At 36.4% G+C, this 27,144-nt stretch overlaps 1 protein-coding gene across 3 annotated transcripts in view; it reads left to right on the top strand.

Annotated features, from left to right (window-relative positions):
- The window catches only part of ASCC3 (activating signal cointegrator 1 complex subunit 3), a 373,037-nt gene extending 346,137 nt beyond the window's left edge, over positions 1-26,900 (top strand). For 2 of the 3 annotated variants that reach the window (XM_086707498.1, XM_086707497.1), the window contains exons 38-43: positions 14,493-14,644; positions 15,011-15,046; positions 16,323-16,470; positions 20,663-20,872; positions 23,059-23,234; positions 23,316-26,900. In XM_086707498.1, coding sequence (XP_086563624.1) covers positions 14,493-14,644; positions 15,011-15,046; positions 16,323-16,470; positions 20,663-20,872; positions 23,059-23,234; positions 23,316-23,463 — 870 coding nt within the window. In that variant the 3' untranslated portion in view covers positions 23,464-26,900. The remainder of the gene's footprint in view (positions 1-14,492; positions 14,645-15,010; positions 15,047-16,322; positions 16,471-20,662; positions 20,873-23,058; positions 23,235-23,315) is intronic. The other variant, XM_025925165.2, reaches the window with a different exon arrangement.
- Positions 26,901-27,144: the final 244 nt, after the last annotated feature.

The following is a 27,144-nucleotide window of genomic DNA, read 5'->3' as shown; positions in this document are numbered from 1 at the left end:
TAATCAAAACATATTTACTATTTCCTCAATTCTACCATATTCCTAATGTCATTTTAGGATTACTAACCCTTTTTCATACAAAAATCAAATTTACTAGCTAGGGTGCAATAGTTGTGTATTGTTCTTTTTTGTCCCTGGAAGCTCAGAAGCTCTTTTTCTTTGTACACCTCTCACTTTTTTCTTTTGCATATTTTATCATGTTATTTTATAAACTATCTTAACTTAATAATTTATAACATTAAATATTTTTAACACTAAATGTTTTTCCCAACATAATTTATTTTTTTTAATTTTTTTTTAACGATTATTTATTTTTGAGACAGAGAGAGAGACAGAGCATGAACAGGGGAGGGGCAGAGAGAGAGGGAGACACAGAATCCGAAACAGGCTCCAGGCTCTGAGCTGTCAGCACAGAGCCCGACGCGGGGCTCGAACTCACGGACCGTGAGATCATGACCTAAGCTGAAGTCGGACGCCCAACCGACCAAGCCACCCAGGCACCCCACCCAACATAATTTCTAATGACTGCACTATATTCCTTCATATGAAGGTCATAGTTTATTTAATGAGTCCCTTATAGCCAGACATTGTGGTGGGATTTTCTTTATTAGAAATTACAAGTATTAGTTATGATCATCTTGAATGTTGAGTTGGCTAATCAGAAGCCACATGGTAAAAACAAATCTTTGTTGTAAAGAGATGGTAACCAGCCATCCTAAATCCTCTGATTCCTGCAATTTCTTGTAAGATTGTGATAGAAGTAAACAAGTCAGGAAAAGGAAAGAATATTACAGTTGCCAATGGAAATTTGGGGGTGAAAATCAAGAGTTGGTAAAATTTTATGTGGTGGCTGATTGACAGTTTTATTATTGTACCCTATTTTTCTCATTTGATTACGTGGATATTGTTGGCCTTAGAAAGCATTGGTTCACACAGTTTTCCAAGCTGCAGCCCTGCTGGCTGATTGAAAATTATACTCCTGCCCCCATGGGACATCAGCATGACCTTGTGGTCTATGCGTGGGACTCAATGCCACCAGCTCTTACCATAAATCCAGCTCTGCTCTGGTTTTAGTATAAGGTGTTAGGCAAGTCACTTAACCCCTCGTTTTTGAATAAGAATAACACCTTACAAGAATAGGGCATTAGTTAATGTTTATAAATTAAACAATTTAAGGACTCAAGGAAGTAGTCTATTTTAGTACCCTTATTCATAGTAGCTCTTTTATTTCCTTGCTTTATCATAGTCATTTAACTCCAAAGTTAATATTTTTTAAAGTTTATTCATTTTGAGAAAGAGATGGTGTGCAATTGGGGGAGGGGCAGAGAGGGAGAGCGAGAATCCCAAGCAGCCTCTGCACTGTCAGTGCACCACCACAAGCCCGAGGTGGGGCTCAAACCAATGAACCGTAAGATCGTGACTGAGCCAAAGTCGAATGCTTACCTGACTGAACTACCCGGTGCCCCTAAATATTTTTTTTAAGTTTATTTCTTTATTTTGAGAGCAAGAGCGCGCACACACAAGGAGGGGAGGAGCAGAGAGGGGGAGAGAGAGAATCCAAGCAGGCTCAAACTCATGATCTGAGCTGAAATCAATAGTAAAATGCTTGACCAACTGAGCCACCTGGGTGCCCCTATAGAAACATACCTTTTATATAAGCCATCATTTAGATTATGAAAACTCTGTAGTCTTGACAAAAGAAAAACATAGTTATGTAGTTGTATCTCCCTGCTTGAAGTCAGAATGTACCATACAGCCTACCTTTCCTTCTTATACCCATTTGAAATTATGTATCAAGGTCATTTGTGCCATTCTTTTGCTTTGAGGTGTTTTTGTAATGGCTCCTTTTAATATGTTACTGTTACTAGTATTTCCATTCTATCCCACTGAATAAAAATAAAAGTAAAAATTACTGTGCATACCTCACTTTTTAAAATCTTCTTAAAATGTTCTAATTTGTAAATTGAGTAATTACAGAATTGATTGTTCCTACCATTCACCTTTGAAATCCTCTTCTTGATCATGGTACTTGTAATATATATTTAAAATGTAGTAAGTGATATGACATACTTTCTGTGCTGCTTGCACCAAAGGAAAACTTTATGTTTTCAGCTTTTGTGAGAATATTACAAATAAGAAGTATCAAAAATTAAACTGACATGCCTAAATTTTCCAAATTTGACAGCAAAGCCAGAACTGCTGATGTCTTGATTAGCTCTCTGCTGTTTGTGTGGGTTTTTGTCCTGTTTTGTTTGTTTTTTTTTTATCAAGACACAAAGAAATTGATGTTCATAGAAGTTAAATAACTATGTTACAGGTGATTTGTCAAGGCAGTCCATGCTGAAACCAGTGGAAATTCCAGGACTTTAAATCCTGATCGAATATCTCTGATCTTTTCTAAAAAGTGCTATAAGTCTTTACATTAAAGTCATCTTCAATTTTACTTAAAAATAAAATATTTAAAGTCATCTTCACTTAAATGAAAACTAAATACAATACTGAGCCAAATAGCATAAGAGTACAGGTTTATATCTTAGTCACTCCCACTACCTCCTGGATGGTATTTATAGCAAAACTTCCTAGGAATTGAATATTTTCAGGTGTTTCATGGAAAAAGGAAAACCCGGGCTAGAGGAGCCAACTCAGTGAGCTGAGAACCAGAGGACTTCGTGTTTCAAAGTGTGACTGTGCTGTCAGTTTGCTGGGTTATTTGGAACGTTTAAGATGTTGGTGGTGGGAGGGAGGGGAGGGTGGTGAGGGGAATTGAGGAGGGCACCTGTTGGGATGAGCACTGGGTGTTGTATGAAAACCAATTTGACAATAAATTTCTTATTAAAAAAAAAAAAAAAAAAGATGTGGTAGACAACAGATTGACCTGTCAGCTAAGGCTGCTGCAGGCTAAATTTAAGAGACCAAAATCTCTCTGTGTATTTTAATATTTATTTTAAAGGACTTTAACATCAGTGCCTTTAAAGACTGTAAGATTCTGTTATGAAAGAACACACACACACACACACACACACACACAAAATATGACTGTAGGTTGATTAGAAAGGTATATGGAGACATTTGCTTCCATATTTAAATGGCAATTAACGTATGTAAATACCAAATTCTACCAGAATTATTTGGAGAGTTGCACACTATCCCTGCACCCCACACCAAAAAATCCAGTGTATAATGATGGCCCATAGGCAGACCATCTTTAACAATGAAGTGATAACTTTTCTTTGTCCTAGGCTCTATTCTACTTGCTTCGCATTGGATTTGTCTCAATAGTCCAATGAAGTAGTACAGTTATCCTCATTTTACACGTGAAAACTAAGTAGTTTTCTCAAAATCACATCAAAAAGAAGTTTTTAGCATAGTTTATTTGCAATAAAGGTATATCTCACCATTTCCCTTTGTCCTGTAAGGATGGATGTAAAATTGTACTCATGATCTAGTCAGAATTTCTTTTAAAATATGAGAATTTCACAGCAATTTCTACTGTTTTTAAACTAAGAATTTCCACTAGATCATGAATAGTATTTTTAATTAATTGTTCCCTTTATACTAAAATCACCTTCTTTTATTTACTTAGTTCCCTTTCAGTGGTCTGTAGTTCCTTTAACCAGTTCTAAGAGCAAGTTGTTAATATGGTTGATATTTGTAATTGCTGTATTATATCACATCACTCCACAGTTTCCAGTAGATATGCTGTTTGCCTTTTTTATATAACTGCTTATGCTCTTTCTCAAGTTTTTTATATCATTCTAGATAGACCAGTGAATTAACCATTTACTTCCCCACATTCTCTCTGAAAACCACAAAAATTGGAAACAATGGAGGAAAGACAGATTGCTGATATAACCATCAAGGGAAGGAGAAATGCCATCATAATTACAAAATAACCCAGTAAAATAAATATATATATATGTATGTATATATATGTGTGTGTATATGTGTGTGTATATATATATATATACATATATATATGTGTGTATATATATACATATATATGTGTGTGTGTATATATATATATAAAATACAGTGTATTACATCTACATATGTATACATATGGACAAAAAGTACATATGTTAGTATGCATATATTTTAAATATACATGTTTTATGCATACTAGAACAAGCTATGCATAAGTGTACTATTAAAACACATATACACATATCTTATGTTTCTCTTTCATTCTTCAATGCTGCTTAGGTTAGGTTCTTGGCTTCTTTCACTGGTTAATCACAACTAACAACTAATGGAGCTCCCCTAAAGGCAGACTTTGTCCATCACACTGATTCTTTTTGAAAAGCTTCAAACTTCTAGTAGCAATAAGCAATCTCAGAGATTCCTTGCCTCAAGATACAGAACTACCAATTCCCCCAAAATAGCAGACATCTCCCCTTTGCTATCGAGGAAGAGTGGAAAGTTCTGTATTCTGCATACCAAGCAAGGCACATGTTTATATAGATCGAATTCATGTTTTGTTGCCCTCATGGAGGTAGGCAAAGGTAAACAAGAGGGCCTGCTTTGGTAATAATCTAGGGATTCAGTACCTAAAAGGTATACTCTGGCAGGTAAGGTGTAAATTCTTGCATCTGAACTTTTTAAAATATTTGTTTATTTATTTATTTTGAGAGAGAGAGAGGTAGAGATAGAGGCAGAGAGTGAATCCCAAGCAGGCTCCATGCCGTGAGCGCAGAGCCCTATGCGGGACTTGATCTCACGAACCGTGAGATCATGACCTGAGCCTAAATCAAGGGTTGGACACTTAACCAGCTGAGTCACCCCAGTGCCCTTGCATCTAACTTTAATAAAAGAGCTGTGATTTCACATTATTTTCCTTAATGCCCAGGTCTTTTTGAACTACTGTTTCCAGCCTTTCTTCTCTTGCACACAGAAAGTAATATGTAGCTCATCTGCCACACAAATTAATGTTAACATGGTTTTTGTTCTTTTGGGTCTTATTAGTACCAAAGCAGGGAGAATTTTTTCCTTAATTGTGGGATAACTGACATGCAATATTATGTTAGTTTCAGGTGTATAGCACAGTTATTTGACATGTGTATACATTGCAAAATGATCACCACTGTAGTCTAGTTACCATCTAACATGCTTTAATAGGCTTTATCAATTGTCATGATGGTGCTAGCCATAAATAAAGGGGAGGAAATCTATGAATTGAATAGATGTATATACTTTTCTCCTTTCAGAAAACCTTCTTCAGTTTGCAAAAACAAATCCCTGAAAGTTTATTGGTGAAATTGTTCTTTAACCCAAACTTCAAACAATAATTTGACGTCTTTATCTCTCTATAAACCATTTCCAATAAACTTAAAGTGTATTACATCTCATATCAATTTTGTCTTCTTTATAACCCACAGCTATTCTGAAAACACATTGAATTTTCAATCTATTTTTTAAAAGATTTTAATTGATAAGCTTAAGATATGTATGTATGTACATATTCAAGTCTGAAAACAGGAAAGAATAGGATAAGGGAAACAAAAGATGATACAATGATATGAATATTTTTCATTGACTTTATTTTTTTTAGAGTACATTATCTATTTAAATTCAAGTTAGTTAACATACAGTATAGTATTGGTTTCAGGGTAGAACCAGTGATTTATCACTTACATACAACACTTGGTGCTCATCCCAACAAGTGCCCCCCTTAATGCCCATTACCCATTTAGCCTATCCCCCCACCCATCTCTCCTCCAACAACCCTCAGCTTGTTCTCTGTATTTAAGAGTCTCTTATGATTTGCCTCCCTGTTTTTATCTTATTTTTCCTTCCCTTCCTCTATGTTCATCTGTTTTGTTTCTTAAATTCCACATATGAGTGATTTAATTTTTTAACTGAGAAATACTATGACTATAGCTGGCTCTATATTTCCATGAACAAATGATTTCCATTTGTAGTAGATTAAAAAGCTTGAAAATATTGTATGACGCCAGGAGATAGAACTGCCATGAAGCAAAACTAACGTAACCTTTGAGGAGTATTTACCTATGGGTGCACTAAGCACATGCTTAGTGGGTTGTCAATGTATTGAAGAATGTCAGTGTCAATTAAGACAGCAAGTTTTAGAATTGTAGAGTCAAATACAGTTAGCAGTAGAAATAGGCCAGGTATTGCTAAGCTTAACAAAAGAAGTACTTGGTCAAATCGCTAATCCAATACTTGTAAGAAATGTTTTGATATAGTAAATGATAGATAAAAGCTTCTGTATATTCTTAGAATCCTTTCACACTTTTAAATGCTTATAATTAGACCAAATGAAAAGATTATCTTTAAGTGGGTAGTACAGCACAATAGACTTCAGAAAGCTTCTTCAAATCATTTTAAGAAAAAGATGGGTGGATTATAAATAAATAATTTTTAGACTTCCAAAATTGGATTATACATATTTAGAGATCCATAATCTGAAGAGTTAAAAAAAAATAATTAAATATTTAATTGCTGCAACTCAAATTTTTAAAGGATCCTAAAATGAAAATTACACTACTGAGTTTTAAATATATCTGTTTTATGGATATTTTAAGGAATATTAATACTATGAGCGTACATTTGGAGGATTTTGCATCATCCAAGGTAGGCTGGAACCTTATCAATAACTATTTATAATATCACTGACTGTTAAGGTAACTGGGATATAGTTCTTGGCATGTAGTGTATTTCAATATATTATGATGAATGGAATGAATAAATATTTCTCTTTTTCCTTTCAAGTTATTTACTAGGAGAGGATTGAAAAGGGAGATTTATTATGTGTGGATTCTCACAATGTTTTTGAGATTATCTGCCAAATCTGAATTGTCTACCAACAAATGTAGTCTGTTTATTGTAAACATTAGTGTGACCTTATCAAATTCATGGAAACAGGGAAGTCTAATTCAGGCTGCTTTCCTGGCAAGACTGCCAGGAGCTCATATCTTGCCATGGAAGCCTGATGAAATTTTCTTAATGGATGAGTATTTAAAAGCAAATAATGCTAAATGAATTTAATCCTGAAGGATTAATCTTCCAAATGCAAAGATCCATACTATGGTGCAAAATCATCATCCAGTTGACTCACTCTGTTTCACATCTGAAACTAATATAAACCTTGTATGTTAACTATATTGGAATTAAAATAAAAATGTAGTAAAAAAAATAGAATCATCATCCAGTTAGTGGTTATTTCTTCATGTATGAGAGCCACATTTTAATTCCTCAGTAGAACACAGGAAACAACATTGAAACAAGGTACCATTTCCTTCCCCAGAAGCAACACAGAGCTAAATGCATGTAGCGTTTCCAAAACTAACACAAATGTGTGGATTTTGAGGTGTTAAACACCTTTACTTATTCTTGTGGATTTACAGGCAATCTCCCTTCAAGCACTATAATATAATTTGGAAGGCTATTTCCCCCTGGGTGACTCTACCTGTAAGCTTTTGTATGACAATTTGGTGACGGTTTACTGATGATGTGATGCTATTATGAAGGATCCTTCTACCCCCAGCTCCTGTCCTCATACCCACATAACAATCCTTTTCCCGGTTGGGGCTATAGGAAATGAGTAATGCTTAACCCATTTGTGTGATCAACTCACTTAAGCAGCTACTGTGAAATGTTAATCACAACTTTAATTTGTACTGCATTAGCATTTTGATTAACTTGTAGGCTTGCTAGCACACTTGAAGCGCTTTTACTCATAGTTACAGCTCGGAAATGACTTTTTGATTAATTAAGTTTGTTAGACAGCAGCTGAGCTTCCTGAATGCTAACCTTCTGGGGGGAAAAGTTCAGGAGAAAGTTCCAGTGAACAACTGTTGCTATTGAAAAGGATTCTTATAAATGTACTTATAGCATTTTAATTATTGACAAAATATTGTATCATTACTTGCAGCTGACCTCAACCTTTAAAAGAGTATGCCTTTCTGTCAAGAAAAGCTTTTTTTTTTTTTTCTGTCAGTTTTTCCCATCATTGTAAAACTTCTGGGAGCTCTTGAACTAAATAGTGCATTTTCTAGCAGATGTGTAACAACTAATGTTCTAACAAGCTGCTTAGGATGAATTTCCATAGTCTTTTTTTTTTAATACTTTATATTTTAGAACAGTGTTAGATTTATTGAAAAGTTGCAAAGAGACTACAGAGAGTTCCTATATATTCCACACACAGTTTTCCTCTGTTAGTAACATCTGACATTAATAAGGTACATTTGTCACAATTAATGAACCCATATTGATACATTATTATTAACTAAAGTCATACTTAGAATTCTTTAGTGTACTTAATGTCCTTTTTCTTTGCTAGGGCCCCATTAAAGGTACCACATTACATTTAGTTGTCATATCTCCTTAGGTTCCTCTTGGCTATGAGTTTCACAGACTTTTATTGACTTATTTTTTATGATCTTTCCATAGTATTTTGCATTATCATGACATTCCATAAATAGTAACTTCTGTAAATTAATGAAAATCTTTTTCTCCCATTCTAGACTAAACCTTTCTCTTAAATTCTGTCAATATATTATCTTTATGTCCTCTAATCTGAACAGAAATGGCAACATTATCTAACCATTTCAGCCTTTGTCATGATCTTATTTTCACGTGGTTGTTGCAATCTGTACACTGCAACTAGATACCCAAGGGTGACTAGCAGGAGATGTGAGGAAAAGAGAAAAAGTTCCTTAAAGAGAGCAAAGGATAAAGGGAGGAAGAAGAGAGGGTACGAGTCAGAATGCTAAGGGGGCTGTGGGTAGAAGAGCTGGGGCATCATCTGTCCTCTCCATATGTACTCTCTACAGCCACAGACTCTTGATGACAGTGAGGACTAATTCACAGACTTTTCAAACTAAATTTAGAAAATGTTAAATAATGGACCTTAGAACTACATCTTATTATCCACCTGTTAATACCATTTGATGTATCTTGAATGATAGCTTTTCTTTAGTGTTCAGTGATTCTATTTTCTTGCAATGAAGTTGACTTAATTCGGTCACAGTACTCAAAGTTCCTATGTTACCCTTGAACCATTTAAATCCAGAATTCAGTTGGATTCCAAATGATACATAATACATGTATATCAAATATTAAGATGTACTTATAATCAAATTATGGATTCAAATGTATTCGAAAATTACTTTTTCAAAAATTGTGTTGATAAAATTCGTTCAGAGACAATAATTGATCAAACTCCTAATTTGTCTGGAGTTTCTGTTTTTCCATTATGTAGGGGGGGAAAGGACACATGTAAACCACTTTAAATTCTTCTTGAAATAATACAGGGTAGGGGCACCTGGCTCGCACAGTCGGTAGAGCATGAGACTCTTAATCTCAGAGTCATGAGTTCAAGTCTCAGGTTGGGTGTGAAGCCTACTTAAAATAAAGTTTAAAAAAAGCCAAGGTAAATGTAAATCATTCAAAGGTAATAAAATATAGTGTAATGCACCCAGGTAATTGATTGGCAAACCAAGATCAAGTCTTAATTTCACTTTTGAGTGGTGTGATTGCATGGTCACTGAACTCACGAGCTTCAGTTTCTCTGTGAAAGGAGAATGATTACTAATCCCTGCCTCACACTTGGTATCATTAACAATCAAAGGTGAGCTATTTACGAAAGTGTTTTATAGTCTCTGCGCTATTATGCAAGTATTTTCCCAACACCATATACACATACAGTCTATGCAGGTTGACTTGAATAATATAATTCACTGTTTAGGACTTTTAATGATTGAATGAAATTTTATTTGATATAATATATGGAGAGACATGTTGTCAAGCTTGCATTGTTAAATATAATCTATGATAGCAGAAGGTATGAAAAATATCTCTAGATTTGGACAAATCTGTCCTTTGCAGAAGTAGTAACACCACTGTGAAAATGTGGTTGAATTTAAATGCTAAGACCAAGTCTGATATATGCTTAGGGAATTCTTGAAATTGATTCAAAATAAATGTTCAGGACATGAGTTGTATTCAAGTCATAAAGCATGCCTTTGGCTCCAGGACTCCAAGAGTCTAAAAAATTTCCTTCCAGAGAGTGTCCATTTTCTAAACTTGTCGTTGTTTATGGGAGTGAGGGGTGGGGTTGATTTTTGTAGTTTGTGGTGGTGGTGGTTTACCTTGGCATAAAGCCACATACTGCAGAAGTTCCTTAGTTTTTACTTGGACTTTTCACCTGGCTCCAGAGTGGCACCTCGGTTAAAACCCCTGGTCTCCTATGAATAAATGACAGCTCCACTGTTTCTATTAATTATGACAATATTTTAATAGTAGTATAATTTTATAAATGAATACAGTGCTAGAAATTATATTTCCATTTTGTCACAGCTGGAAATGACAGAGTTCTCAATCAACAATCAATTGAAGTTCATTCCAACTTAGTAGGAGAAAGTCTCATACACAGAGTCAGCCCCCATCCATTTTCCCCTACACTTAGAATTATCCTAGTTTTGCCCTGTAGTAGGTAGCATGCCAAGTAGAAAGTGGATGAGAGATAAAGGGGGATTAAGTATTTGCCTAATATTAATGTTAAGCTGGTAAAAAAATATCCACAGAGTTATATCTCCTCAATGTACTAAAATCACCTTTGTTGTTTGGTATTAGATCTCTGTAAGGGACTTTGAGATGAGTTGGGGAACTGAGCCGTGATCTCCAGCTGTTACCAAATTCAGTCCCACTCTGGGAAGGAGCAAACCTACTAGGTTTTATCTGTCAGGAGGACTGCTACAAAGGACCATGAGACACAGGGAATCCATCGTAGGCTCAGTCATGCGGAGATACATCACTACAAGTTATTAGGACCCTCAAGTCCATTTACCTGGACCATCCCCTGGCCTTAGCTTCTTTTGGGGTATACCTCTGAACAGTAACCAGGGCTTGCCCACTCAAACTGAGAACCAAGCCCACATCCACCAGTTTGGCTGGAGCCTCAGGGACTGTCATTAGCCTTGTTCCCTGACTATCTCATAATTGGCACCTCCCCTGATGAACTGTTTTGCCCATTCCATGCATCTGCTCCTGACCTTGCATGCTCTGGGCCTCAAGGCCCTATACTTCTCGATGCAGAAATTCACGCCAAAAGGCCCAAAGGAAATCCTTGTTAGAAAAAATGGACTATTTTAGAGTGTTCTTTTCATTTTATCATGGAAAAACTTTAGAAATAGGCCCCTGTTTGTTGAGATCTGTGTTCCAGGCAGTATATTAGATACCTTACTTAGTACATTACCTCATTGTACCTATATAGTTCCCCTATAAGGACATGTAATAACACCTTGAAATTGGAACAAAATTAGGATTCAAATCTATGTCTATCTGACACCGAAGCTTGTAATATTTTTCCTACACTGCACTGCCTTCAGAAAGTTTGCAATAATTTAGGCAGAAGTTGTTATAGTCATTGTAATTGGGTTTTTTACCAATATTCTTCCACACACACACACAGTACTCTTTGAGTGCACTGGGCTAGAGTTAACAGAATATTTCTAAATTCTTGCTGCCAAGAAATCTATAGTTTAAAGGGCAGATATGTAAACAAAGAATCACAATAGGGTAATGGTGGCATGTGTCCAGAGCAGCAGATGCACAGAAAAAGAAATACCTACCATCCATCTGGAAGAATCAGGGAGACTTCACAGTAAGAAGTAGCATTTGAGGGGCACCTGGGAGGCTCAGTCGGTTAAGCGTCTGACTTTGGCTCAGGTCATGACCTCACAGTTTGTGCATTTGAGCCCCGCGTCCTCAGCGGGCTCTGTGCTCACAGCTTGGAGCCTGGAGCCTGCTTCAGATTCTGTGTCTCCCTCTCTCTCTGTGCCTCCCTCTCTTGTGCTTTCTCTCTCTCTCTCTCTCTCTCTCTCTCTCTCCCTCTCTCAAAATAAATAAATAAATAAATAAACATTAAAAAAAGAAGTAGCATTTGAGCTAAACTTGAAGGATGAATCAGAATTTCCTGGGTAAACAGAGCAGGATTTGCAGAAAGAGAACATTAAGAGCAAGGACAAAAGTGGGAAAATAGCAGTAGTTTAGTATTGCTATTTTAGGAGTACAGAAAGGGGCCAGAATGATAAGCCAGGACGGGTTAGATCACAGACCAGAACTATCATGCAGAGAAGTGCTAGCTAGCATTGTCCTCTACACCATGAGAAGCCATCAAAGAAATGTAAGCAGACAAATGACACAATCAGTGTCATCTCTGTGATAATTTGCTTTGGTAACCATATAAAACATGGATTGAAGAAAAATTATATGAGTTGAGAATAAAGGGGTAGTTATTAATATTCCAGGTAAGAGGTGATGAAGGCCTACACTAAGGCAGTGGTAGAGGTGGGGGGTGAGGGGTACAGAGAAAACAGGCCCAACTCGAGAGTGATTGAGCAGAGAGCAACACTTGGCTCACCACATTTGGGTGGTTGCAAAACCTTTTTTTATCCCAGATTCTTGATCTCCCTACCTGCCTTTTCTCTAAATTAAAACAAGAGAAATAATAGTTTTCAATTCATGACATGGCTTTTCATTTACTTCATGTAAGCAATCACTTTGCATGATTTTTTACATTTTCACATCTGGATCATACAATGAAAAATTGTGGGGAATGCTCATAAATTTTATGAAATCTTTCAACTTCATCATGAAAACTTCAAAGTTAAAAACATATGGTCCATCCATCGAGCTCTTCATGTATGTGAGCTTTTGGTCTGGAATTTATTTCCAGTCAAGTTATAATGTAAAATCGCCATAGTTACCCACATTACAACTTATAACACCATCATGATCTGCATTAGGTATAATTATTCATTTCTTTTTTCTTTTCTATTCCCTTACATAACTCAAGAGTTGTGACTTGTGAACTAATGCTGGGGTTTTTTTTCCCCCTTTGGTCTGGGTACAGTGTTCCTCATGATCTTTTTGTCTCATACGCTTCAAAGAAAAACAGAGTATTTTAATCAACTGTGCAGAGAAACGGGAAGAATGCAAGCCAATTTTCCCTAGATTGATAAACATGTACATTCATACAAGTATACACATTGATATACACATATACATACATATAAATGTATGTATTGCATTAGTATGAGGCTTTTTCATATATAGAGGACTCATGGGTGCTAAAACCCCGTTTGACCATTTCATCATAGTAACCATGATATCCAGAAATGTTGACCCATTTCCTTGTAATGTGTTTAAAAAGACAGCAGACTGGTTTAGCCAGATGTTTTTTAAACTATTGTACTCTTTCTTAAAGTAGAAAACACAGAATAGGAAATTCAAAACTTAGAAGAAAAATGTGTCTGCCTCGGTAGTATTAAGTAATATGCAAATTAGTTTTAGTAACATAATATGCCTTAAAAATTATTTCCAGGAGTGCCTGAGTGGCTCAGTCAGTTAGGCATCCAACTCTTGATTTCTACTCAGATCATGATCTTACTATTCATTAGATCAAGCCACGCGTCAGGCTCTGCACAGAGCCTGCTTGGGATATATATTCTCTCTCTCTCTCTCTCTCTCTCTCTCTCTCTCTCTCTCTCTCCCCCTCTCCCTCCCTCCCTCTCTCTCTCTCAAAATAAATAAACCTTAAAAAATTATTTCCAAAAATATTCTAATAGGTTTTTACAACATTTTCATAAATATTTTATTGTTGGTGAACTCTTTTCCATGAAACTATCATTTTAAGCATTTACTACATCTCATTTCTCTTAGCTTTATGTCTTCATTTCCCAAAAACAAGAGAGTACACTCCTAAAACTGTATAAAGTAGCTGCCTCAGATCATGATATTAACTTATGTGTCTTTAAGTCGGCATTCTCCAGAATCTAATTTAATTGAAATAGCTTTGCCTGTGTAAACTTCTCCTTTGTTTAAATAAGATTTCACTGTTTAGTTTTGCCTTAAGCAAATGCAGCCGTTTGTTTGTCCATAAAACAGTAGATTAAATGTATAGGCTAATATGAATAGTTTCTCATCCTTCCACTTGTACCACTGGCAGTAGCCCTATTTGTAAGTGTGTAGTATATTATTTTCATTGAAAACCGAGGCTCTGTCTTTAGTCCACTTTTTGGAGAAAATAAATTTCTGGCAAAAAACCTATTGCCTTACTATTACTGATACTAACTTTGGAAAAGACTTCCAGAGATTCACTCTTTAAATCCGGCTTCCAGTGCTCTTGATACAGTGAATTATATAGGTATTTGTTCTTAAAGTAGATTGAGTTTTTCTCTGTTTTATTGCTGGATACCAGTATTTCCTGGCTCTATGTGCTACCCTACAAACAGCTAAATATTTGGCACTTTACAGGAAGTGGTGTACAAGTGCTATGAGAGTTTGGGGGTTGTTCCTACCAATCCAACTGTGGTTTACTTTCTGGTTTCTATTTTGGTTAATAGTAATTTAGAGGTATCATGCTCATTTTATGTTCGTTTGCTTTTTGTTAAGGTTAACATTAGATCCCCAATGGAGAGGGCAAGGGCCATGGTATTCTTGTAATATGTGCATTTTTTCCCCCTGTTCAGGCAATGTTGGATGTGGCTGCAAACCAGGGCTGGCTGGTGACTGCCCTGAATATCACCAATCTGGTTCAGATGGTGATCCAGGGTCGGTGGTTAAAAGACTCTTCTCTTCTTTCAGTACCAAACATAGAACACCACCATCTTCACATTTTCAGGTAATTGTTTTAATTTTCAATGTGACTGGTTTTTTTATTTCAAAAATAATATTTTCTTTACATGTGTGATCGCTTAAATTTTATGTTATGCCTAAGATATTGGTTCTTTACAGTGAAAATGCCTGTCTCCCAGAGGGAGACATGAGCTAGTGATACAAGGTTCTCAGTTGGGATTTGGTCATCTACCACAAGCTGAATCACAATTCATTTTAACCTTCTATTACATTGTTTTCTATTTACAGCATTACCTACATTTCCATTTTAACTGCATTTATTCCTTTACAATATCAGCCTTCATTTTAAAAGATGTTATGAAAGTGCTGTGTAATCGAAACCAAAATGAATTACCAATTTCTCTAATTGCAGAATAGATTTGAGGGATCTGGAAATCCATTGTCAAAGGTAAATCGTACATCCGCAAAATGTCCAAAACTGGGTAGTTGTATATACTAGCAGCTCAAGATATAACCTATATTTAAGAGTTTATATTATCATCCAACTATTTAACCTGTAGGTCCTGTGTACATAGCTGCAAAAATTCTAGCAAAAAAAAAAAAAAAAAAACGGTACATCTTGTAAGCAAGATTGGCAGTATTTAAATAAAAGTGTTTCTTTTACACTAGCATTTCACATCAGTTGAGAAATACTTTGCAGCTAAAATGTTGGTTTGCAGTCATGTAGACCGAAAAACAGAAGAAAGCAGTCTGGCTGTAGGCTGCCATCATGTACTTGCTGCCTGTCAGCTAGACTATGGCGTGCACTCATTTGAGGCATCTAGACACAGAGGCCAACCAGAACCTCACACACACATGGGGGTCTCCAGGGAAAGTCCCTCAGTTGGCCTCAAGTGTACTGGGTGCCAAGGCAATTATTTCCATGGTGCTTGAGCCCCCAGCATGGGATGTCCTGGAAACTAAAAGGCATATTCAGAGAGTGAGCCATACCAGCAGCAGGTGGCATGAGGAGAAAAGCAGATACCTCATGTCTGCAGCTCAGTTTCAGGAACCCTTCCAAGACAGTACTAAGCGTTACAGGAGTTGGGTTTCAACAGTAAAGTAGGTACATAAGAGTACTACTGTGACACAGCACGCAGGGCTGTTATGGAAACTGGCTTGGGGTCTAGGAGATTTCATCCAGCTCTTTGCTGTCATCCTGAAAAAGCTCTATTAATGTAATTTTAATCATATTTTTCTTCTTGTTGTATAAACAAGATAGTAAGATTTAGGTGGACTGTTTCTGTGCCATAAATCTCAAAGATTCCCAAAGGTACTTTTCATTGTAGGTTCCCAACAACTTAAGATGAAAACTTTATTCAAGTAATTATATTAGAGACATTTACCCACATTCTTTAAAAAAAATATCAGGACTCCAATTCAGTGCTTTATCCACAGGAAGCACTGATATACATTAGTGCCTTCCTATAGAAATTCACCCCCTACCCGTAAACCCTAAGTAGTTACTGAGCTCACATTTGATTTACACATCTTATGTCATAATAGCCAGACTGCCTTGGATTGATATCTTAGAGAATGCTGGCTGATTTTGAAACATAATGATTACAGCCTTTAAAAAGTTGTATAGTAATCTTAATTTTAAAAAACTGTTGTCATCAGGTAAACCATCATTGTCAGGAATTCTCATTTATTCTAGGAAATAATTAGTTAGAATTATTTTTCAGGAAATGGAGCACAGGCACAAAAGGCGGACGTACTGGGTGCCATGGCTTCATCGAGTGCCTTCCTGAATTGCTCCATGCCTGTGGAGGGAAGGACCATGTATTCAGCTCGATGATGGAAAATGAGCTAACAGCTGTAAAAATGAAGCAGGTAAGATCATTGTTTCTGTGTTTCAAATCTTCCTTATTCTGTCTGGGAAATTGTACCTAGAGTTTTCTAACCTAAAGCATTGGCTTTGGAGTCTGATTCATCTGGGTTTAAATTCTGTCTACCATATGCCATGATTATGAACATGAAAACATCATACCTGTCTCATGAAGTTTTGTGAAAATTAAGCAGGATGTTATTATATAAATTGCTTTATGTAGTTCCATGGGGCGCCTGGATGGCTCAGTCAGTTGAATGTCCAACTCTTGATTTCAGCTCAGGTCACGATCTGAGAGGGTTGTGGGATCGAGTCCCACACTGGGCTCCACACTGAGCATGGAGCCTGCCTGAGATTCTCTCTCCTCCTCCCTCTGCCCCTCCCCCACTCACACATGTGCAAGCACATGTGCACACTCTCTCTAAAACAAAAATAAAAATTTTAAAAACAAAATGTAGTTATGTAGTTTCTAATATAGAATAGAGCTCAATAATATTAAAAATAGTTACAGTGACAATAATTAGTAGTAGCATTGGCATTATTCAAAGTTGATTCTGTATTAAAGTATTAATGTATTAATGTATTAATACTGATTAATGTATTAAACCAGTTTAGAAAGGACTACAGTAGCTTGTCCATCACTAGGCTATATTACCCACTTGGGTATAAATTTCAGTTGAGTAGATTTTCATGCAATTCCCTCAGTTACTTTTTTATGCCCTCCCCCTTTATTTTAATTGCTTATTGTTCCTAGGTTCTAAAGTATTTCTCTAAGAAACCCCGTTTTTGTGTACCACATAACTTAGAGAGCTAAATGTGTGTTGTAAAAGACAACATAGGTCATCTCTCTAAATCTAGTCTTTGGAATGGCCAAAAATATGAATGAATGATGCCAGAAGTATTTGGCATATATAGACTTTTAAGTCTTAAGCAGTTTTAGCCTAAACATGTCAAACATTCAGGATTTATAACATAATTAACATACTGACTTGCAAATGCAAGTATTAAGAGAAAGAAACTTCTAAACCATGTCATTCTTTTTTTCCAGTGGAACTTAGTTTTGAGCAAGACTTAGAAAAAGTATAACAGGCAGTGAAGTCTGATTGTTCAATTTCTGTTGAACTCAAAATTGGCACAAAAAAACAACCTAAATTTTCATAATAAGTGCCTACCTTTCTAACTAAATTACCATCAAAATTATGAATAAAAACAATATATTGAAATCAAAACAAGGCTTCTGTTAGCAACAACATATTTCTAACCTAACATACATTGATTTCAAGCCAAGTTTTAGATGTGATGAAAAATTAGAACATTGTTATAATTAGTTCAGGGAGAACTCAGAAGTAAACTTACTTAATTTATTTGCATAAATTGCCATTCTGTTATCTTTAAAACCAAATGCAAATTGGCTCAGTCTGATATGATGATGGTTATTTGGCTCAAAAGTGCTTCAATTTGCAGAGCAATCTGGTGTCGGCTCTGCAGTGAGGCGATCCCAGGTAACATACAAATCCTGAATTATTCCAGAAATTAGTATGTTTAAAGCATCAATTTAAGTGCTAATTGCAGTAGTAATGAGAAAAAGCAGTACGACTGTGAGATTTGCATCTTCTACCCCATCAGTATGCCTGGAACGGCTGCTGACTGGCAGAGGATTTGGCTGCTAATTAAATAATTGTATGCATGGCAATGCTCTTGCCTGATTCAATAGATGAAGATTAATCCTCAGATAAATATGTTTGGCTGGTATTGAAATGTCTTAGCAATTTCTTTAAAAATAGCTTATGTTTTTTTGTATATATGTGTGTGTATACATACACACACCCAACAAGTATGTGTGTACACACCAACGATGAAAAAAAAATATTTAAGCACTACTGAAAGATTACATATATATGAAAACCAGATTTGACTTTTGGGGGCTTTATAAAGTAAAATCCCAATGAGTTGCTAATAACTGGAAACACCTCTTGGTAACTAATTTAATAGTACGAGTAAAGAAACATGAAGTCTTGCTTCCTGTAGTAATTGTTGTTTGCGTTGTCTCACAAACTTAAATGCTTTACAGAAATTGTGTATTAAGTGTCCCCTTGATCACTTTTCCACTCTGGCCAGTCTTAGAACATCAAGTGGTATAGCTTCTATACTCAATGACTGTTGGCTCTAGGAGGGGATAGGGCCATCTGTTACCTTGAATGAAGCACAGTGTAGACCATTCTGTACCTTGACTATTTCAAGATCTATTCCAGACATCATTTCAGATTCACAAGACAAGTTATAGGATTGTATTTGGATTGAAAAATTTGCACTGGATTTACATTTTTTGAATTCCTAAGGGGTAGTTTGATTCACGAGGGCTACTTCATTTCAATTAGGTGTACTCGGCAGCACTAAAAGTCTTAGCAAACAGAAAATCAAAGCCTATAAGGAAATCTATGGTATATATTTAAGAAATTAAAGAAAAACCAAAATTAAAGTACTCTTAAAAACTAACTTAAAAGGTAACTGATTAGTAACTGATTAAAACAACCAATATATTGAGAAGTTTCTTGACTGATAGTGATATTGCCACATAGTTATAAATATTAGAAAAATATGACAATAAGTAACATGATAACATTAAGTTTATTTTGTTACATCCTTTCTGTAGACTTAGGAATTCATTCACTCATTCAATAAAGATGGCACTTGATATATGCATACTGATTTCTCAAAATATCTTTCCGTTTAAAGAGCAAGAATGAAATCAGTAAGATATTTACTGATTTCCCTTTAAAATGCATCATTTTAATTGGTATTCTCAATATAATGCCAAAAATACATACTTATTTCCAGAAGGACCCTAGACTTACAGGGTTCTTTATGATATACAGACATATAGGAATGTTTTCCTTTCAGAATAAATTTAGAATATGGACAAAAAAATTTTTGTACAGTAGTCAATGAATGATGCTGAGTGACATCAACAATTGCATCACAACGTTTTTTTTTTTTTTCAGGTTGCCTTTATATCCCCAAGTAATGCTCTCTGCCTTAGAAGTCATGTAAATATTAGATCCAATGCTTCTCTAAAACAAACAAGTTTAAAAACAAGCATTTTTAGAATTATTGTTTAATATAGACCATAGGCACTCAATATCTAGGAGGGATTTACAGTGAAGGAGTCACAGTGCAGCTAATGATTAATACTTTTTTAGTTACCTTTAAAAAAACTTTAGGGGCACCTGGGTGGCTCATTTGGTTAAGTGTCCAACTCTTGATTTCGGCTCAGGTCATGGTCTCATGTTTCATGAGATAGAGCCCCACATCAGGCTCTGCACTGACACCGGGGTGCCTACTTGAAATTCTATCTCTCTACCCCACACCCCTGCTTGTTCTCTCTCTCTCTCAAATAAATAAATAAACGTTAAAAAAATAATAATAATAAAGACTTTAAACTACAAAGAGCAAAAGCACACTAGTTTGACACACATACAAATGAGTTCAAGAAAAACTGGGAAATCTGAACAAGAGCTGTGGATTATATCATGTCAATATCCTGTATTAATATTGTACTTTAGTTTTGAAAAATGCTACCATTGGAGGAAACTGGCAAATTGGTGCACAGGATCTCTCTGTGTTAATTCTCACAACTGCATTGAATCTAGAATTAATGTCAAAACAAAAGACCATGGGGGAGGGGAAGGAAAAAAAAGTTAGAGAGGGAGGGAGCCAAATCATAAGAGACTCTTAAAATTTTTTTTTTTCAACATTTATTTATTTTTGGGATAGAGAGAGACAGAGCATGAACGGGGGAGGGGCAGAGAGAGAGGGAGACACAGAATGGGAAACAGGCTCCAGGCTCTGAGCCATCAGCCCAGAGCCTGACGCGGGGCTCGAACTCACGGACCGCGAGATCGTGACCTGGCTGAAGTCGGACGCTTAACCGACTGCGCCACCCAGGCGCCCCAAGAGACTCTTAAAAACTGAGAATAAACTGAGGGTTGATGGGGGTGGGAGGGAGGGGAAAGTGGGTGGTGAGCATTAAGGGCACCTGTTGGGATGAGCACTGGGTGTCGTATGGAAACCAATTTGACAAAAAATTTCATTTGAAAAAAAAAAGGTTGATTTTTTTCAAAGCACACTATTTCTTACTTGATCAGTGCATTTGACATTAACCTTCCCTTTATTATCTTTTCCTGTTTTTTTATTCAGGCATGGAATTTCTTATCCCACTTGCCGGTGATAGATGTTGGGCTAAGTGTTAAAGGCTGGTGGGATGACTCAGTGGAAGGACATGGTGAACTTTCTATCACAACTCTGACTTCAGACAAACGAAATGACAACAGGTGGATCAAATTGCATGCTGATCAAGAGTATGTGCTTCAAGTCAGCTTGCAGAGAGTCCACTTTGGGTTCCACAAGGTATAGTGTTTGGTTTCCATTCTCAAATGCTTCACACCAGACACCGGCATGCGCCACCACACATATCTTTTATATTACTAATGTGTCCGTGTCATTCATGAATCCTGCTTTCTCAACTGGCCTTAAGCGGCAAGAGTCAGTCTTCTGAAATCAATCATTTCTCCCCATGTGCCATTTTTCAGCCCCAGAATATCCACCTTATATAATACATTGCGTGACATACTGCTGTCATATGGTCTATGTACTCAGTCCGGCAGAATTCCCTGTAATGCCTTTTGGAGTGCAGATTCCCTGGCCGTACTTCTCAGAGTGACTGCATCAGAATCTCAGGGGGAGAGGTCTCAAAATCTGTACCTTTACCCAGCACCCCGAATGATTTTTAAGGACTTGAAGGTTTGGGAAGCACTGCCCTGGGGCACTCTGATATGTAGGGACCGCATTTGGCTGCATGGGAGCAAAGTTTTACCACTTAGCTCTGTGACTTTGAGTAAAACACTAAGCTTTTCTGCGCCTCAGATGCCACATCTGCTTGTTTCCTTCACCATAATACCTGTGAGAGAGCATTGTCAATGCTCATACAGGTCAAAAATTTAAAGTGTGTTCATTTCCAATTACTGTGCTTTTTTTCTGTTACCTGTGACACAAATATTAAATATTGGGGCCTCTAAGAATATTAGCATACAGCATGTAGGCAGATTGGTTTTTAGTACCATAATTGAAATAAGAAAGGATTTGTCTTCTGTTTCACCCAGTGCCAAATCTAAAATAAGCCCTCAGGAATGAAGTGGTTGTTCGTGAGTACAGTCCACTCTCTTTCAAACACAGAATGGCAAGTAGCTTTCTGTTGTTACATCTTTTTAGTGCTGTGCTTTCAGGTCCCATCTCACTTAATTTCTAATGCTAAAAATCAGTCAGTTTAAGTTCGAGCCGATTGGCCTCTGGCAGTGTAGAGGCTCTAATATGAGCATTTTTAGAAGACCTAATGTATCCCACTTACAAAAAAATATGGTAGTAATCATACAGATAAAATCATGGGGGAAAACTACAATTTTTCTACCTTAGTATTACTACTTAAAAATTTAATCATGCCGGGGCGCCTGGGTGGCGCAGTCGGTTAAGCGTCCGACTTCAGCCAGGTCACGATCTCGCGGTCTGTGAGTTCGAGCCCCGCGTCAGGCTCTGGGCTGATGGCTCGGAGCCTGGAGCCTGTTTCCGATTCTGTGTCTCCCTCTCTCTCTGCCCCTCCCCCATTCATGCTCCGTCTCTCTCTGTCCCAAAAATAAATAAACGTTGAAAAAAAAAAAAATTTAATCATGCCTTAATCATGCTAGAAAAACTCTCAGTTTTGTTTCTAAATGCTGTAAAAATGCATTGCTCTCAGACTTCTCTTTTAAAATGTCTTAAGTGCAACATCTCCCTCTAGAATATTTAATGATGTCTGATTGAAAGCATGTCATTATCAGTACATTTTATGCCATAATGCCAGTGTCTTAAAGAATCACTAAAATCTTGTATTTGGTAAAAGCGATCTAAAGTAAAGACTTCAAGTGCTGCGATTATGGCGATATCTGATCTTGGATTGTGGTGATTGATGCATTTTACAAATCACTTGGCTTACAATTTCCCATTCCTCAAAGAAATGATTTTTTAATATTGCCATATTAGAATATATGTTTTTTTATGTGAGTTTGATTCTTGGGTTGAGGGAAGGTATTTATATGATATAGTGCTTACTATCTTCAGGTCCAAGGTCTAGTCTTGATTGTCTTTTTTCCCCTAGGTATCAGTTTCTTGTGAATAAGACTTTGGAAGATTTGGTTAACAGGATTGTATCTCAATTCGTCCATCTTCAAATAGGGTACTAATATCATTTATAAGAATGATGGGAGAATTTACTAATTTGATATTAAGATTCAGGGCTTTCTATTCTAACTGAGCCAAATATGCTGGTGATTATAGCCACAAAGTAGTGTCTATAATGTGCTTTGAGAATCCTGAAAAGTGGCAGGTGATAGCATATCAAAAACACCAAACAATAAAATTTAAAACATCCCAGATAGATAACACTGAACTGCGTAGATTTATGGCTTTCAAGGAAAACAACCTAGCCTTTTAACCACAACCGAAGGGCATAGAAAGTCTAAACATTATTAATGTCTTATCTCTTTTTTTTTTCTGGTTTATAGGGAAAGCAAGACAGCCACGCAGTTACCCCCCGATTTCCCAAATTGAAAGATGAAGGATGGTTTTTGATATTAGGAGAAGTGGATAAGAGAGAACTTATTGCTTTGAAAAGAGTGGGATATGTTCGAAACCATCACGTTGTTTCCATTTCTTTTTATACTCCAGAACTACCTGGAAGGTAAGCAGGGTCTCACCACCCAAGTTCTGAAAGAATTAAATATGACTGTTGTTTTACATTTCATTCTGTTTTTAAACTTAGGTATATCTACACACTGTATCTCATGAGCGACTGCTACCTTGGCCTGGACCAGCAGTATGACATTCATCTCAATGTCACACCAGCGAGTATTTCTGCCCAGGTCAATGAGGAGGTCTCTGATGCCTTGATTGACCTGAAAGTGAAGTAACCTGACCCGAACAGTCCATTTGAGAGAATTGGTTAAGAAGTCTGGCTGTTCATCTAGACAAAGTCGAATTGCTTGATGTTTGCCTTGGTGGAATCAACTTCTAACCTCAAGACACCCAGGAAATTGACGGTGGCTGCAGTATTGACTCCAGCAACACAAAGTCAGCTGCAGTGGCCTTTTAACAAATGTTGCCTTTCAAAATGTTGTCTTCGTGAGTTTCTTGATATGTAAAATGAACACACGTGTAGGAAAACCTTTTGTGTATATTGAGATGATATTTAGGAATTATCCATCAAATCTTACATCTCACGGTGTAATGTTTACAAGAATGTTGGTTTCTTATTTTCTAAGGAAAACTACACTGAGACATGACAGTGTTAGGATTTGTTGTAACAGATTTCTAGCCCTGCAGCATAAAATACATAAGACAAATCTGTATGGAGACATATAATATGGGTTGTTAGCAAAATTTATACTTTGATCACATGGAGTTTCAAGAATTTCTTATAGTCAAAAATGTTAATAATATATGATGTAAAATTATATTGCAGAGCCCAATGATGATAAGGAGAGCAAAATATACTGATCTTAGAAAATGTGTATACTATAACTGGTGGAAATAAAATATTTAGAGTGCCACTTCAAGACAAGCTGACTCAATTATCTCGCCTGCTTCCTTCCCATTTGTTCCCCCCACTCTTCTTTTCATTACCTCTGCTTCAAGACTTTACTTCCATACTCTTTCTGATATTTATTTATACAAGGTGAGAAGTACAGTGTAACTTGTGTTATAACATGGAGAGACCACGTAGTTTTATTATCATGATGACTTATTATTTATGGAAAAGAAGAATGAAATATTGTTATGTAGCATGGATCTTGGGTACTACAGTTATTGTAAAACTTCAAATTATCATAAAGCCTTTTCAGCCTGAGGTTTTATTGTCTTCTCTTACCAGGTATCTGTCTGTCTTCCATCACTACAGCTGACTATTCACAGTGAAAGTAGCCCTAAACAGGAACTCCATATGCTTGAAGAATATGAACTGATAATAACTCTGAGCCTTCTCTCTTTCAGAAATAATCCAAAATGAGTAGGTAAAAATTATTTCATGACCTTAATTTTTTAAAAAGAAAAATCTGAAGTAAGTTTTAAATTTTTTGATTATTACTAAGTATAAAAGAACTTGGCTTCTAAGATATGTACTGAGCCCTTATATTAGCTTTCTTTTTCTGCTTTCAGAAATCTAAATTCTAAATCTAAGCAAAACAAGGAGATAAAAATTTTTGGTTTAATGAGTTCTACTTAGATCATTTTAAGGTCCTCAAAATTCTAAGAATGATTATTGATTCCAGGTTGTCGATTTTAAGTGATGGAGAATGGTTGCAGGGTCTAGAAAGTTACTCCCATAATTTCAGCCTCAGCCCTTTCACTTTCCATCATAAGGATTCTATACTACTCCTGGAAAATAAAATTCTTCCAATTTGAGGCCTTTAAATGAGATTTCAAGGATTCTACCTCGCTTGAAACTTCTACCCAAGTCTTTTGCATGTCAGTTTGAGAGATCTTGGAGTACTACAGAGGTTGCTTCCAGTCTTACCCAAGGTAAAGCACACACAGCCAGCCACATCTGAATGGATGCTTACATTTTTCTTGTTACTCTTCATTTGGCCTGTAATTCAGAAAATATTTTTAAAGTTTCATGAGTAGCGCTATATCTGTAAATTAATATTAACCAGTTCATTACAGAGACATCCTGGAAAAGATGATGGACTGTAATCCATCTTTGGTTGAGCAGAATCCCAGCACCTCCCTGTCATTAAAAATTATTTGAATCTCCAAACCCTTGTTCACTTACTTGTTATCTTTTATTTGGACTTCTTAAACTACATAGATACCATGCCTGTCCATTGAAAACAAATACAGTTACTTTGAATGACTGCACCCTTTGATTCCAAGTCATATTGGAAGCAGTTTTTAATGATTTGAGGGTTGCAGGACTGATCTAAGATGAATTTTATTCTCAAGGTTTCCACCTTGGAATCTGAAGACTGCACTTTGCAGGATGTGGAGGACTAATCTGGAGCCAGTTCTCAAACTCCCTACAGCCAATCAGGCCCATATTTCCAAATGGCCTGAAAAGTGCCCACTTTTCAGGAGGGAATGGAGCTTCTGAAATAACCACATAATTCCTGCAAATGAAAAGGCTAACACTGAGTAATGCTGACTGCCATAAAAATGAAACTGCCTTTTTCATGGCTTGTAAATCGACACCAAAGACCATCAGAAAAGGGAGATTCCAAAAATGTTCTTCATGGCAACACATCAGAATTGGTGCCTATTTTCTAAAAGTAATGGTCTAAAGGGAAAAATCTTTTTTGGATGTCTAAGTCTAGGTTTGTGTCTGCTTTTTAGTCAAATTGATGCAAGGGTTATTAAAAAAAAAAGTACTAACCATGGTGAACCAGCAAAAAAATAAAACGGGTGTAAAGTACAGAAGAGGAAGTTTAGATTGGGGTGGGGGAAACTCTCACAACACAATTATAAAATAATGAATAAGCAGGCTACTGTCAGAGACCTTCATTAATCAAACGTTATCTACTCCAACATTATAGTTGTCTCTCCACCAAACTCCAGATCACACTGGAAACAAATCACTGCATACTTCTTCAAAAATCTGAAATTGATACTACAAAGGGTGTCTAACAGTCATTCTAACGAAGAAAGCCAGTGACTTCAATTAAGCTTTTAAATAAGCTTGTCAGTTACAATACCAAAACAAATAGGTGGTCTGTCAGGAATGTGCATCTTTACATGTGTTACTTCAGCTGGCTATTATCAGAAAATATGCTCTATTTCCCATTACAGCACAGTTTTACCAAGGGTCTAGAAGGAATAGGTATGGAGTGGAAAGAAAAGCTAGGCTTGCAGTATCAAGAGAAGTGGTTTGGGTTTTTTGGGTTTTGGTTTTGAGTTTGTTGTTGTTGTTGTTGTTGTTGTTGTTTTAATTATGTTTCTGTAATACTACCTTGCCCCTGTGTTGTGTTTGGTGATCCAAGCATATATTAGAAGATTTAGGACAATGTATTCCATCAACTCTTCTGTTTCCATTTGTCACCTACAAAACAGAGATGATACCTGCCTGCACTTCCTCTCATAGTATTTGGCTCCATTGTGATAAGGGCAGTGAGCTTCATTCATTGTTGTATACACAGTGTCTGGTACAGCAAGTGTTTTGTCAATTTCATTTAATGAATCTTTTACATGAAAATGCTTAGAAAATGATAAACAGCTGTCAAGAGTAAATAAAAGGTAAATGAAAGCCTAAGGTGATAAATTGTAAACAAACTCATCCTCAGGATAAATTTTATGGCTAAGAGCCCACCCCACCATTGCTATTACCCCCACCAAAAACAATAAAATCTTTGTGCTCAGAGAGGGATTCACTTGTGTTTCATTCCTTTGTGCTACAGTATTTCCACCTCCACAAATACAAATGCATGAGCAATTTCAGCTGTAGCTCAGCGTACATGGGAATGAGGATTCCTACAGTGGGCCTTTTCTGAAAATAGTTTCTGGGGATGTGCTTTGGTGGGGTAGTGAATGGTACATGGAGGCCCCACCGAATGGAAGAGAGGTCCGACTGCCTCATTTCTACCCCTTCTGGTTTCTGAGGATAA

The sequence above is a fragment of the Puma concolor genome, chromosome B2, assembly GCF_028749965.1.
Source record: "Puma concolor isolate L17-30 chromosome B2, mPumCon1.1.hap2, whole genome shotgun sequence".
Taxonomy (NCBI): domain Eukaryota; kingdom Metazoa; phylum Chordata; class Mammalia; order Carnivora; family Felidae; genus Puma; species Puma concolor.
The sequence above is the reverse complement of the archived record's forward strand: the minus strand, read 5'-3'. Positions and strand labels throughout refer to the sequence as shown.